Below are 13513 nucleotides of genomic sequence, written 5' to 3' on the forward strand. Positions count from 1 at the left end.
ATGCCCCTGGTGACTGACCCCTCCACCCTGGGAAAGAGTGCCTGCCCATCCACTCTATCCATGCCCCTCATAATCTTGTAGACCTCTATAAGGTCACCCCTCAATCTCCGTCTTTCTAATGAAAACAGTCTGGGTCTATTCAGCTTCTCCACATAGTTAACACCCTCCAGACCAGGCAACATCCTGGTAAACCTCCTCTGCACCCTCTCCAAAGCCTCCACATCCTTCTGGTAGTGTGGCGACCAGAATTGTGCACAATATTCCAAGTGCGGCCTTACCAAGGTTCCATGCAACTGTAGCATGACCTGACAGTTGTTATACTCGATGCCGCATCCAATGAAGGTTAGCATTCCGTTTGCTTTCTTGACTACCTTGTCCACTTGTGCTACCACTTTCAAAGATTTGTGGACCTGCATGCCCAGATCTCTCTGACTTTCTATATTCCTAAGAGTTTTACCATTTATAGCATAATTCCTCTCTATGCTAGACCTACCGAAATGCATTTTGCATTTCACCAAAATGAGTTTTCATGAAGATCATTAGTGGGATTTTAAGGCCCCTTTTGGTGTGTTGCAAAGCAGGGGGTTTCATAAAGTCCAGCACATTGCCTTTCTGCTTGCTGGTTTCCCATCTGGTTCGACCTGTCTACCGTCTCACAGGAGTGGTGGTGGCTTTGGACAGCCGGCCTGCCCTTGAATCTCTTGAGGTCTTTAATTGGCCAACTAATAGCCATTCAATTGCCTCATTTCGCCTCTGTTGTTATTTACCCCAGATGGCCCGGCCACTTTTACTGTGCAGACTGGTGTCGCTCAAGAGTGCAGGGCTCCCTTTTGGGGTCCCCTCTTCCCATCAGACATATTCCTCCCAAGGTAATTACCCCCCCCCCCCCCCCCCCCCCACCCCCACCACCCTTTAACCCTTCACAGCTTCTCCGACCAGGCTCCACATGCTCTTTATGGGAATGCCTGGTCGATATCCTTGAATTACTCTGGCGCGTCCTGCTCCATAATGTTCTCTTGGTATCGAGTGGCGATATTTCCAACAGTCAACAGTGGCATTATAGAGTAACTAAAACTATTCCAAGTCTAGAAAGATTGTCGGCAGCCAGGTTTTGGTAGGTTGGATTCTAACCACCCCCTTTTCATTTTGGCAAGGGGTGGGGGATATGTGTTCTGCAAATTCCAGTCCAGAAAGAAACATTTTTAGCCTTAAGTGAATGCTGTAAGTTCCAGCTGTGACATTAATACTACTTGAATGAGGATACCTTGAATAACTATCTTGAGCCAGATTCTCACAGTCCTGATCAGGACTGATCAGGTATGGGACAGAAAAACATATGAACCCCCCCCTAGTAGACCAAGCAGCCCTCCCTCAGCCATTTTTGTGAGAGCAGAGAGGGAATTGGTCCTGGAAAATTCTTGCTCCTATGACAATTGAAGCTGACAGCGTGTGGGTTCATTGAGAGCCCACCCCAGTAGGTTTCTTTTAATTATCATGGAGTGGCAGAAATCCAACATCTCCTGAATAGAGGCATAAATACTGATTGGAGTTCGGAAGAGATTAAAAGCTAAATAGAATGGTTTGCCTCCTTTACAGTTCAGCATTAAATGCTGTAGCATGAGTGGTGTGTGTTCAATAAGGTGAGCTGTGGCAGTGCTGTGTTTGGAAGATGTAACTACTTAAACATGTGTTTGCAAATGTGTTTATAGTCAACTGGCAAGTTGTCAAACAAAAATTCAACATAGTTTTCAGATGAGTTTAAAAATAATACATCTCGTGGATACAATGGTAGAATTTATTTCACACTATTGAAAGGGTAGTCTGGTATGATGGCCACGTGTAAATGTTGCATCTTTTGCCATTGTCTTTATGTATTCAGTCCAGATATCTTTGAGAAAACAGTTCTGACATCTGTTTGTTTACTCAAGAGTTCTATTGGCTTTTGGCTGCAATTGAACTCTTACAATTTCACAAGTGTTTCACAATTTTTATACAACTACTTTCAATCTTCTGCTTATGGGAAGTTATGGGATATTCAATGGCTTCCAACTATTATAATTGGACTGGTGAATTCTCTTCATAATGGGTAGGTGGAAAGAAGGGGTTAGGTGTTGGGTGAGGGGAGATTAAAGTGGTCAGATGATTCAATTGTCTATATCAAGTTACCGATTACCTTGGAAGCACCAGAGTGAGGCTTTTTGGATAGGAATTCCGGCCTTTCAATCTGCTTCCTCTGAACATGAACATGTTATATAATTCTTAATTTTTATTTTGGCACAGCGAGTGGTACTGCTGTGTCACAGTGCCAGGGACCCGGGTTCAATTCTGGCCTTGGGTGACGGTGTGGAATTTGCACTTTCGCCTGTGTCTCCGTGGGTTTCCTCTGAGTGCTCCTGTTTCCTCCCATAGTCCAAAGATGGAATGGCCAGGCTAAATTGTCCTTTAGTGGCCAATGATATGCGGGTTAGATGGGGTTGTAGGGTAGGGCAGGATCCTGGGTAGGGTGATCTTTCAAAGGGTCAGTGCGGATTTGATGGGCCGAATGGACTCCTTTTGCACTTTAGTGATTCTATGATTGTTCTGTAGGTAATTTAAGTAGACAAGAAAAAAACAAAAACTGTTCCTTACCAAAACATTTTCGTCCGTCTCCCATTAAATTGACTGGGCATGGATCACACTCGTAGCCTTCCAGTGGTGCAGGATTGTCTTTGCAAGTGTCATTCAGGAAACATTGGTTGTCTTGACAAGCATCAAAGTTTTCAGTGCAGTAATCACCCGTGTAAGCAGGGGTACAGTTACATGCTGGGATCTAAATTTTACACAAACAGGATTTAGACGGATATGCGATTTGGATAGGGAAATGTTTTCTTTTCTAGCATGGGGTGCCTTTGAATACTGGGATTCTCCATTGCAAGTCTGCCCTGCTACTGCTGCTAGCAAGGACGGAGAATTTGGCACGCTGTTCGCTGGTGGCATGATTCTCTACTCGAGCCGCTTGTCAATGGAGAGTCTTTACCCCCTGCCAACTTACCCCTCCCCTCATGACATTTCTGGATAAAGATAGACGAGCAAAACTTTTGAGCTTTCTCTCCGTGTTCTAATTACGTAACTAAAACATGAAATAAGCAATGACTTTGATTTCACTTACCATAAAGGCGGTATTGTTTTTCTCTATGCTTAAAGTTGATCTGGAATAATCACAGGTTGAATTGATGCTGCAGTTGCACAACATAAGTGTCAGTCCGACCTCAGAAACAGCCTTGGAATCATTAGCTTGTACAATGGCAAACACAGGAGTGGAGCTTGTTGGATTCCAAGAAAAGTTTCCATTTTCTATAGGCATAAAATAGATTGTTTTTATAAATGCAATGCATTCATATCTAAATATTTTTCTTTATTAAAATTATAAAATGCCAAGTCTCTCAAACACAAAATACTCTGAAGAACATTAGAACACTAGAACCAAGAGATTATTTTAAGGGGAGGTGGTGGCGTAGCGGAATTGAATTTAAAAATCTGGAATGAAAGGTCAAATGATGATGATCAGTGAATTCTCACTAAAATACAATCTAAATAAGTCACCATTCTATATCTAGTGAGGTACCGGATGCACAATTCTGGCTCTATATTAACCTTTAGACTGTCACCTCCCAGTTATACATAGGCTATAAAATTAATGGATTAATCTTAATCTTTTTCCTGTCAATGCTATCACAGAACACAACAGCTAAATTTTATTCACACATTTATGATAATACAATATTCATGCTAAACTGGAAGACCAAATAAGGAACTAAAGTAGATATTAATATCCAATGGAATAACATAAGAACATGAGAACTGGGAGCAGGAATAGACCATCTAGCCACTCGAGCCTGTTCCGCCATTCAATAAGGTCTTGGCTGATCTTTTTGTGGACTCAGCTCCGCTTACCCGCCCGCTCACCATAATCTTTTATTCCTTTCTGTTCAAAAATCTATCTACCTTTGCCTTAAAAACATTTAACAAGGTAGCCTCAACTGTTTCACTGGGCAGGGAATTCCACAGATTCACGATCCTTTGAATGAATGAAAATCGCTTATTGTCACAAGTAGGCTTCAAATGAAGTTATTGTGAAAAGCCCCTAGTCGCCACATTCCGGCGCCTGTTCGGGGAGGCTGGTACGGGAATCGAACCGTGCTGCTAGCCTGCTTTGGTCTGCTTTAAAAGCCAGCGATTTAGCCCAGTGTGCTAAAGAACTAGACGTTCTTCCTCAGATTCCTCCTCAGTTCCTCTTAAGATTTTGAAGTCATTTCAAATAATTTATAGCATCAGTTGGGCTCCATATATAATGTGATATTGTGATATTATATCCTCTGTCCAGGATTGGCACAAACAAGAATAAAAATTGCATTATGTGGTGCCTTTCATGATCTCAGGAAGTCCTAAAGCACTTTCAGCTAATGAAGTAATTTTGAAATCACTGTTATAATGTCGGAAAATACAGCAACGAATTTGTGCTGTAGGGTCCCACAAACAAATTTGAAATCATGGCAAATAATCTGTTTAATGATGATGATTGGTTTTTTTAAATTTTAGAGTGCCCAATTCATTTTTTCCAATTAAGGGGCAATTTTGTGTGGCCAATCCACCGACCCTGCACATCTTTGGGTTGTGGGGGCGAAACCCACACAAACACAGGGAGAATGTGCAAACTCCACACAAGCAGTGACCCAGAGCCGGGATTGAATCTGGGACCTCGTTCCGTGGGACAGCAGTGCTAGCCACTGCGCCAACGTGCTGCCCTCGTGATGATGATTGTTGGATTTATTTTGCCATATGAAAAGTTCCCGCAAACACCATATAATAATAATCAAACTGCCAAATATAAGTAAGTGGCTGAATGCTTAATCATATTGTTTGTGTCTGTACGTCAAATCTGACTGCCTGATTCTCATCCCTTTTATATTGTGACTATATTGCAGCCCAAGACCGTGGTTAAGAGTCAACCACAATATTCTGCCACCCAGGCACCTAATTAAACGTATTAGCTCAGAAATGTATTTATCTCAACAGAAGGAATTTGAATTTTAGGGAGAACAGCCACTACTTCATAGAAGGTTATCTATGGGGGTGGGTTATCTGCCACCGGTACCGGGTTTCCTGATCTAATGGATAATCAAGCATCAGGCTAAAAACGGGATCGATGCCCCCTGTTCCGAAGCTCTGGTCACCCGCTAGTGGCGGCAGTGAGCTACACATTCTGTGCTGTTGGGTGGATGCAAATAGATAATTTAAACCATTTGCATCTGATTAACGGGTTGGAAGCCGGATTCTTTACGCCCGTGATGCTCCCCTCCTCTCGGCCAGGATTCATTCGGGCATGGATTGGTACAAGTGTTTTCAAGCGTGGCCCTGACGTGGTCAACACCCCGGTGGGTCAAGGAAGTAAGTATTTAACGATGGTGCCCCCAAAGTCTATCGGAGGGGCCCCCTCCCACCAACAACACAAATCCAGCCCAACACACCCCAATCAGACCCCCAACAATTATCCTAAACATCTGGTTATGATTGACAGGCCTTCACCATGTCAAAGGAAGTTGAGGCTTTCTGTTGAGAAAGAGGAAGTGAAAGCACTTATCTCTGAGATGTTTATAAACATTATGGTTAGTGTAACAGCAGGGTGCTTGAGATGCATTCAAATATCAAGGGTAATTAAAATAAACAATCCAGATGCCTGAATGTCTATTGTCAGGTACAACATACCAGAAGCTATTTCTCTTTGAAAGTGAATAGAAGCCTTGAGATCAAAGGATTTTGAGGGGGTTTAAAGCCTTGTGATGTGTTTTGGCTTTCCATGAAGCCCAGGACACCTGTAACAGCTGGTTTTATCAACACTGGGGGAGGCGGTGGTACAGTTGTATTATCGCTAAAACATCTCAGGGACTCAAAATAATGCTCTGGGAACCCAGGCTCAAATCCTCCCCCCTCAAGTATAATTAGGGATGGTCAATAAATGCTGGCACAGTCTGAGAAGCCCATGTCCCATGAACGAATATTAAAAAAACTTCTGTCTGAGGCAGCAGATGTAAGGGGTTGGCGAGAGAGAAAAAACTGAGATTGTTCACTGTTTCTGCCTGTACGGCTCTTTAGCTTCCAGGCAGGGATCTCTGGCAGGGAGGCTGGTGAGTGTTCAGGTCACCATGCGTGCGGTGGGGAGGGGGGGTGACCCGTAATCACCGTGATGGTGGGGGGAAGCAGAATTTGCATTGAGGCGAGGAGGCAGGTGAGCCGTTGGACCTCAGCATCTGGCCACCTGCTCTAAATGCTAGCCCGATAGCGGGATTCCAAATGGAATCACATGACCACCCCACCATGCATAGATTTGCATGGCAAGGGAGAATGAACTCTCTAGGGCGGTCCTCCTAGCACCAGTGTGGACCAGGAACCATTCTACGCTGGCGTGAGAACTTAGATTCCCTGTTGTTCTCCCTGGGCAGGATTCTTCATTTTGGAATCTGTCAGGAGTTGCTGTTATCAATAGTTTGAATAATAAAGATAATAATGGCCTGCAACTGCTGCTCATGAGAACGGAGAATTTGGCGTGCCATTCACTGGCGGTGGGATTCTCTATTGAAACCACCCGATGCGCCGGGAAACACATGGGTGGGATGTGCTGCCAGAGGACCAGAGAATCCTGCCAGAGAATGGTCGGAGAATCTCACCCAATATTTCACACATTCGACACCCACCTCTGGCAGTTCGACATTTCAGTATCCATCTCTTTTGTGAAAACTGAGACAAAACACATTTATTGGGCAGGATTCTCAGTTTCTGAGACTATGTGTTGACGGCGGCGCAGAATTCATGGACTTTCATGAAAGCAAAACTGGCGCCGAACCAGGATTGATTCAGCAACTATGGATGGGCTAGCAAAGGCGCCACATTGAACACAATCGAGTCCAATGAAAAACAGTGCGGGAATGCCGGGTCCGTGATTGACACTCGGGAAGCTGACAAGCTGCAGCCGCAAATACACATTACAATCCCCACACACACACTCACCCCAGCCATTAAGATGGCACTGGTTGTGCTGGAGCACGCCCATCCAGCTGATGTGTCGGCTGGGGCCAGAGGGCATCTAGGGGGTGGCCTGGGAGGGTCACCTGTACGAACCGTGGCCCTAAGTATACAATGGGCTGTTAGCGGCGTGTGCAGTTGCATGGCTGCCTTGCCGGCTGCAATAATGGTGTTCCACACCGATCCATCCTGACCGCACAGCCCACCTCCTGGTCACCCCCCACTACTCCCCTGGCAGAAGCCCCCCGGCCAGCAGCACAACAGTCAGAAAACTGTGGCGATGTTGGACACTTCCCATATCCTCTCTCTTCCTCAGCAGCCACGATGCGGTTTCATGATTTTTAAAAGCACCAGTGAACCGCGGCGTCGAGAATTCGGCCCATCGGAGGCGGAGCAACACGGAGGCTTTGAGGAATATTGGGTCGGGCCCACTAACAACTTGCAAACGGTGTTTACTGTACATTCAACCGGACCGCATTGATGTTGGAGCACCCAGGAGAGTTCACTCTCCCTTGCCATGCAAATCTATGCATGGAGGGGAGGTCACGTAATTCCATTTGGAATCCCACGATTGGGTATTATTTAGAGCAGATGGTCGGATACTGAGAATTGCGATTTGGCATCAAATCGGTGCGAGATTTTAGCATTGGAACCTATTCTCCGCCGAATTGTGTTTAACGATTTCGCCGACAGCCAATGGAGAATCCCGCCCAATACTCTACTATTTTCTCACTGCTTGTTGACTATCCCTTCCTACTAATATGCCATGTAAAACATCAATGCATATTCAAAGTATAATTTTTGGTCTATTTAATACCAAATTGGAATTGGATAGGGTTGTAAATGCACTTGAAGAAAAACATTGGTAGTCCAACATTACCTGTTATTGTGATATCTGGAGAATCAGTCAACACTGAAAACGTCACCACATCATCGTTTTCATCAGTTGCAGTGAAAAGAAAGAATGTCGATTCATTCAGACGAGTTTGAATAGTTGACTTTCCAGTGATGTTCGGTGGAAAATTATCTGTGAATGTCACATTAATGTTATTGAAAGCCCTCAGTGTGAAGTCATTTTTAATTTGCAAACAAATTTAAGGTAATGTACACCATGACGCATTATTTTTCAGACATCAGGGGCGAGATTCTCCGACCACCCGCCGGGTCGGAGAATCGCCGGGGGCTGGCGTGAATCCCGCCCCCGCCGGTTGCCGAATTCTCCACCACCGGATATTCGGCGGGGGCTGGAATCGCGGCGCGCCAGTTGGCGGGCCACCCCCCGCGATTCTCCGGCCCGGATGGGCCGAAGTCCCGCCACTAAAATGCCTGTCCCGCCGGCGTAGATTAAACCACCTACCTTACCGGCGGGACAAGGCAGCGCGGGTGGGCTCCGGGGTCCTGGGGGGGGGGGGCGAGGGGCGATCTGGCCCCGGGGGGTGCCCCCATGGTGGCATGGCCTGCGATCGGGGCCCACCGATCCGCGGGCGGGCCTGTGCCTTGGGGGCACTCTTTCCCTTCCACCTTCGCCGCCACGGTCTCCACCATGGCGGAGGCGGAAGAGACTCTCACCACTGCGCATGCGCGAGAATGCCGTCAGCGGCCGCTGACGCTCCCGTGCATGCGCGCCCGGAGATGTCATTTCCGCGCCAGCTGGCGGGGCACCAAAGGCCTTTTCCGCCAGCTGGCGGGGCGGAAATTCGTCTACCGCTGGCCTAGCCCCTTAAGGTTGGGGCTCGGCCCCCAATTTTGCAGAGCATTCCGCACCTTTGGGGCGGCGCGATGCCCGACTGATTTGCTCCGTTTTGGGCGCCAGTCGGCGGACATCGCGCTGTTTCTGGAGAATTTCGCCCCAGAAATTAAAAGATATTAAAAGAAGGACAGCTAAAAATTGGTCTCCTCACATTCAGGGAATTACAATTTGTTATCTGCCCAGGTCTGGTCCCATGGAGGCAGACAACACACAAACTTTTTGCTCCTCCCTCATTCCTGTGCTATTGTCTGATTGAACAGGGAACAGACGTTCCAACAATGTGGAAGAGTAGCATTTGTTCCAGGTCACAAAAGCAGCCTGTTGGTGGAACGATGGACCTCTTGCTTTACATCTTAATACTCCTCTCCTCACCCTAAATATCTACTTCTGTTTTTCCTGCTTTCAGAGGTCCCTCACAGAAACCTTGACAGGAAAGGTGAAAGCACCACCACACCACTGAGGAAGATCTGTCCCTTGAGCAGGCATTCTTAATATGTTTGTGGCATTGGCAGGTCTGCCAGATGGCCTCTTGTCACTGTCAAGGAATATGGTGTAATCCAGCTCTAAAGTAGCACAGGGCGTTGTGCAGAGTGTGGAACCTAATCCTTTTATGGTGGAAATGGTGGTTTACTCTATGAAAACGCTTATGGACCCAGCTGTGGAGGAGCATCTGGTGGCGTTGTCTCTGCTTCCACTAGAGAACAGCCATCCAGCCTTTGTTCAGACGGAGGTCCCATAAGCCATGCTTGCCGCCACTCAGGCTTACATCATGCTGATTGATTTCATAATGTTCAAATGAGCTTCTGGGTTTGCACCTTCTCATGTCATCACAGGAGGTATAACACCTACCTTTTGCCTCTTCAGTAACTTAAGGCGGCTCTGCACACAGCTTCTGTTTTCAGAAGTCTCTGTTCCATTTGCTTGTTGAGTTGCACACGCATTAACATTGCCACTACAGATCTCATTACTTTTGAGGCTTTTTGTGGACAGGTCACCAAATTCCTCCCCCCCCCACTCCCCCCACCCCCCCCCCCCTCCACTCTGCCTGCCCCGTGTATGGATGCTGTAATACTCTCAGAAAATCACCACAGCACCACTAAAAACACTTTATAGATTTCCACAACCATTGTAAGAGCAGAAATGAACCCAAAACACCTTACTTGCAACTGAATCCTTGGAATAGTGCTCGGAAATGGGTCCCTAAGATGCTTTGCCGTGAGTGACCAGCAAACTGGACCTAGTGCAATCGAAGTTTCTAACACAGCTGACCAACTTCAAATCTGCTTACATAAAAGCTTCTAGTGCATGCATGGCATGTCTGTGCTAGTGATCCCCCCAGCACGGAGTACTGCACGAGCCATGACAAAGTGGCCAGAATCATTGCATTCAATATTTTATGAGTTCAGGGTTTCCCAATTTCACAGCCAGGGTCTTTTAAAATACAAATAAAATGTTGAAAAAGCCTGATTTTCCATTTTAATTTTTATACTTTGTATTTTGAATTACATAATAGCAAGTATTGACTATGAAAACGACCAACCCCATTCTATTCCTTCCAATCAAATTTGCATTTATTGGGCCAAAGTTTTCTGTCAAATTACAATGAGGCTGATGTTCATTATTATTTATGTATTAATGCTAACAAATCTCCACGCTGGGAAAGCGTGCCTGCCCATTCACTCTATCCATGACCCTCATCATCTTGTAGACCTCTATCAGGTCACTTCTCAACCTCTGTCTTTCTAATGAAAACAGTCCGAGTCTATTCAGCCTTTCCACATAGCTAACACCCTCCAGACCAGGCAACATCCTGGTAAACCTCCTCTGCACCCTCTCCAAAGCCTCCACATCCTTCTGGTAGTGTGGTGACCAGAATTGTGCCAATATTCCAAGTGTGGCCCTTCCAAGGTTCCATACAACTGCAGCCTGACTTGCCAGTTTTTATACTCGATGCCCCGTCCAATGAAGGCAAGCATTCTGTATGCTTTCTTGACTACCTTGTCCACTTGTGTTGCTACTTTCAAAGATCTGTGGACATACATGCCCAGATCTCTCTAACTTGCTATTTTCCTAAGGGTTTTGCCATTTACGGTATAGTTCCCCTCTATGTTTGACCTACCAAAATACATTACCTCACATTTGTCTGGATTAAACTCCATTTGCCATTTCTCTGCCAAGTCTCCAACCTATCTATGTTCTGCTGAATCTTCGGACAATCCTCAACACTATCTGCCACTCCATCAACCTTGGTATCATCCATGAAATTACTAATCAGACCAGCTACATTTTCCTCCAAATTTATATACGTTGGCCTTCATTGCAAGAGGATTGGAGTTTGGAAGTCTTGAGTGGGGCATCTTACTATAGTTATACAGGGCCTTGGTGAGACCACACCAGGAGTAGTGTGTGCAGTTTTGGTCTCCCTACCTAAGAAAGTATATATTTGCCACAGAGGAAATGCAATGGAGGTTCACTTGGCTGGTAACATGGTTGGCCAATGAGGAGAGATTGGTTTGACTGGGCTTGTATTCACCAAAGTTTAAAGGATGAGAGGAGAGGAGATCTGATTGAAACGTGTAAAATTCTAACAGGGCTGGACAGACTAGATGCAGGAGGATGTTTTCACTGGTTGGGGAATCTAGAACCAGGCACTCAGTCTCAAGATATGGGGTAGACCATTTAGGACTGAGATGAGGAAACTTTTCTTCACTTAAAGGGTAGTGAACCTGTGGAATTCTCTACCACAGGAGGCTGTGGAGGCCAAGCCACTGAATGTATTCATGAAAGAGATAGATGATTTTTTAGATTGTAATGGCATCAGAGGTGTGCACCTTGGTGACACAATGGTTAGTCCTGCTGCCTCACAGCAAAGATCTATTACACAAGCTGACAGATTTCTTTAAGAAGATAACATTTTGGGTTTCATTATGGGAATAATTTGAGACATGACATGTGATGAATGTTGCAGACTCAAGAGGAACAAGTGACTGTGGATCAAAGTTTTGCAAAGCTCTTCACTGGGGTGTGACCTCAACTTATGCCTGTGTCTGTTGTAGGCATATGGCTAGAGGTTAATTAATATCTCCATCAGAAGAATAAGAAATAAATTAACTTATTGAAGCTGAGAAGATTCTGGGGGGGCTTGGCAGGGTGGATGCTGAGAGAATGTTTCCCCTCATGGGGGAAGTACAGAACTAGGGTAAAGAGTTTAATGATGAGTGTTTGTCATTTAAGATGGAGATGAGGAGGAAGTTCTTCTCTCAGGGGGTCATTAATCTTTGAATTATCTTCTCCAGAGAGCAGCTGAGGCTGGGCCATTGAATATATTAAAGACTGAGTTAGACAGATTAATGATTGACAAGGGAGTGGAGGTTTATGGGGGATAGCAAGAAAGTAGAGTTCAAGCCACAATCAAAACATCTATTGAATGTTGACGCAGGCTGAAGGGGCCAAATGGTCTACTCCTGCTCCTATTTCTAATGATCTTCCGATCATTACGTTTGTATCGTGTGACACCAGTATGGTATAAGGTAAATTAAATGGATCTTGGCTATTTAACATTCGCAGTTCCTGGAGTAACATACACTTGCCATTATCCATGCACATGTGGGGCGAAATTCTCCCCCAACGGCGCGATGTCCGCCGACTGGCGCCAAACACGGCGCCAATCAAACGGGCATCGCGCCGGCCCAAAGGTGCGGAATGCTCCGCATCTTTGGGGGCCGAGCCCCAACATTGAGGGGCTAGGCCGACGCCAGAGGGATTTCCGCCCCGCCAGCTGGCGGAAATGGCGTTTGTTGCCCCGCCAGCTGGCGCGGAAATGCGGCGCATGCGCGGGAGCGTCAGCGGCCGCTGTCAGTTTCCCGCGCATGCGCAGTGGGGAGAGTCTCTTCTGCCTCCGCCATGGTGGAGGCCGTAGCGGAGGCGGAAGGGAAAGAGTGCCCCCACGGCACAGGCCCGCCCGCAGATCGGTGAGCCCCGATCGCGGGCCAGGCCACCGTGGGGGCACCCCCCGGGGCCAGATCACCCCGTGCCCGCCCCCAGGACCCCGGAGCCCGCCCACGCCGCCTGGTCTCGCCGGTAAATACCAGGTTTAATTTACGCCGGCGGGTCAGGCAATTTCTGGGCGGGACTTCGGCCCATCCGGGCCGGAGAATTGAGCGGGGGGTCCCGCCAACCGGCGCGGCCTGATTCCCGCCCCTGCCCAATCTCCGGTACCGGAGACTTCGGCGGGGGCAGAGGCGGGATTCACGGCGGCCAATTGCCATTCTCCGACCCGGCGGGGGGTCGGAGAATGACACCTGTGATGTCCAAAGCCACATAATTGTCCATACACAAATATATCAGGGGAATTTGGGAGGGAGAGGAAGTGGTTGGGGTTGAAAGTGTGGCTGTAATCTATGTTGGAATTAAATTGACTGGGGAGCCCTGGTGTAGTTTTTGAGCAGTGAGCTGGGATAAGCCCTGTGCTGAACCCAGTTGGGAGGAGGGCTGTGTGTGGGCTAGGACCCCATGTATCTCACTCCGATTCTGTCACTTCTCCCTTGCAGAGAGCTGTCCGAGTGAAATGGTTTTGGTTTGGTGCTTTCCTGGGCTTGTACCAGGCCCTTCAATTAAAGGTAGATCCTCTCATCAGGTAGAGCCATGCTGTTTGTGTCAAATCCCAGAGTTCTTCTGGCAAACAAATGGTACAACAACTTGAAA

The 13513-nt window shown here is 46.8% G+C and overlaps 1 protein-coding gene across 2 annotated transcripts in view; it reads right to left on the reverse strand.

The window, feature by feature from the left end:
- Positions 1-13513, reverse strand: part of LOC140389708 (uncharacterized) — a 287989-nt gene that overhangs the window by 159747 nt on the left and 114729 nt on the right. For both annotated transcript variants that reach the window (XM_072474126.1, XM_072474125.1), the window contains 3 exons: positions 7940-8086; positions 3149-3333; positions 2629-2809 (listed from right to left, as the gene is read on the reverse strand). In XM_072474126.1, the coding sequence (XP_072330227.1) occupies positions 2629-2809; positions 3149-3333; positions 7940-8086 (513 nt within the window). The remainder of the gene's footprint in view (positions 1-2628; positions 2810-3148; positions 3334-7939; positions 8087-13513) is intronic.

The sequence above is a fragment of the Scyliorhinus torazame genome, chromosome 14 (assembly GCF_047496885.1).
Source record: "Scyliorhinus torazame isolate Kashiwa2021f chromosome 14, sScyTor2.1, whole genome shotgun sequence".
Taxonomy (NCBI): domain Eukaryota; kingdom Metazoa; phylum Chordata; class Chondrichthyes; order Carcharhiniformes; family Scyliorhinidae; genus Scyliorhinus; species Scyliorhinus torazame.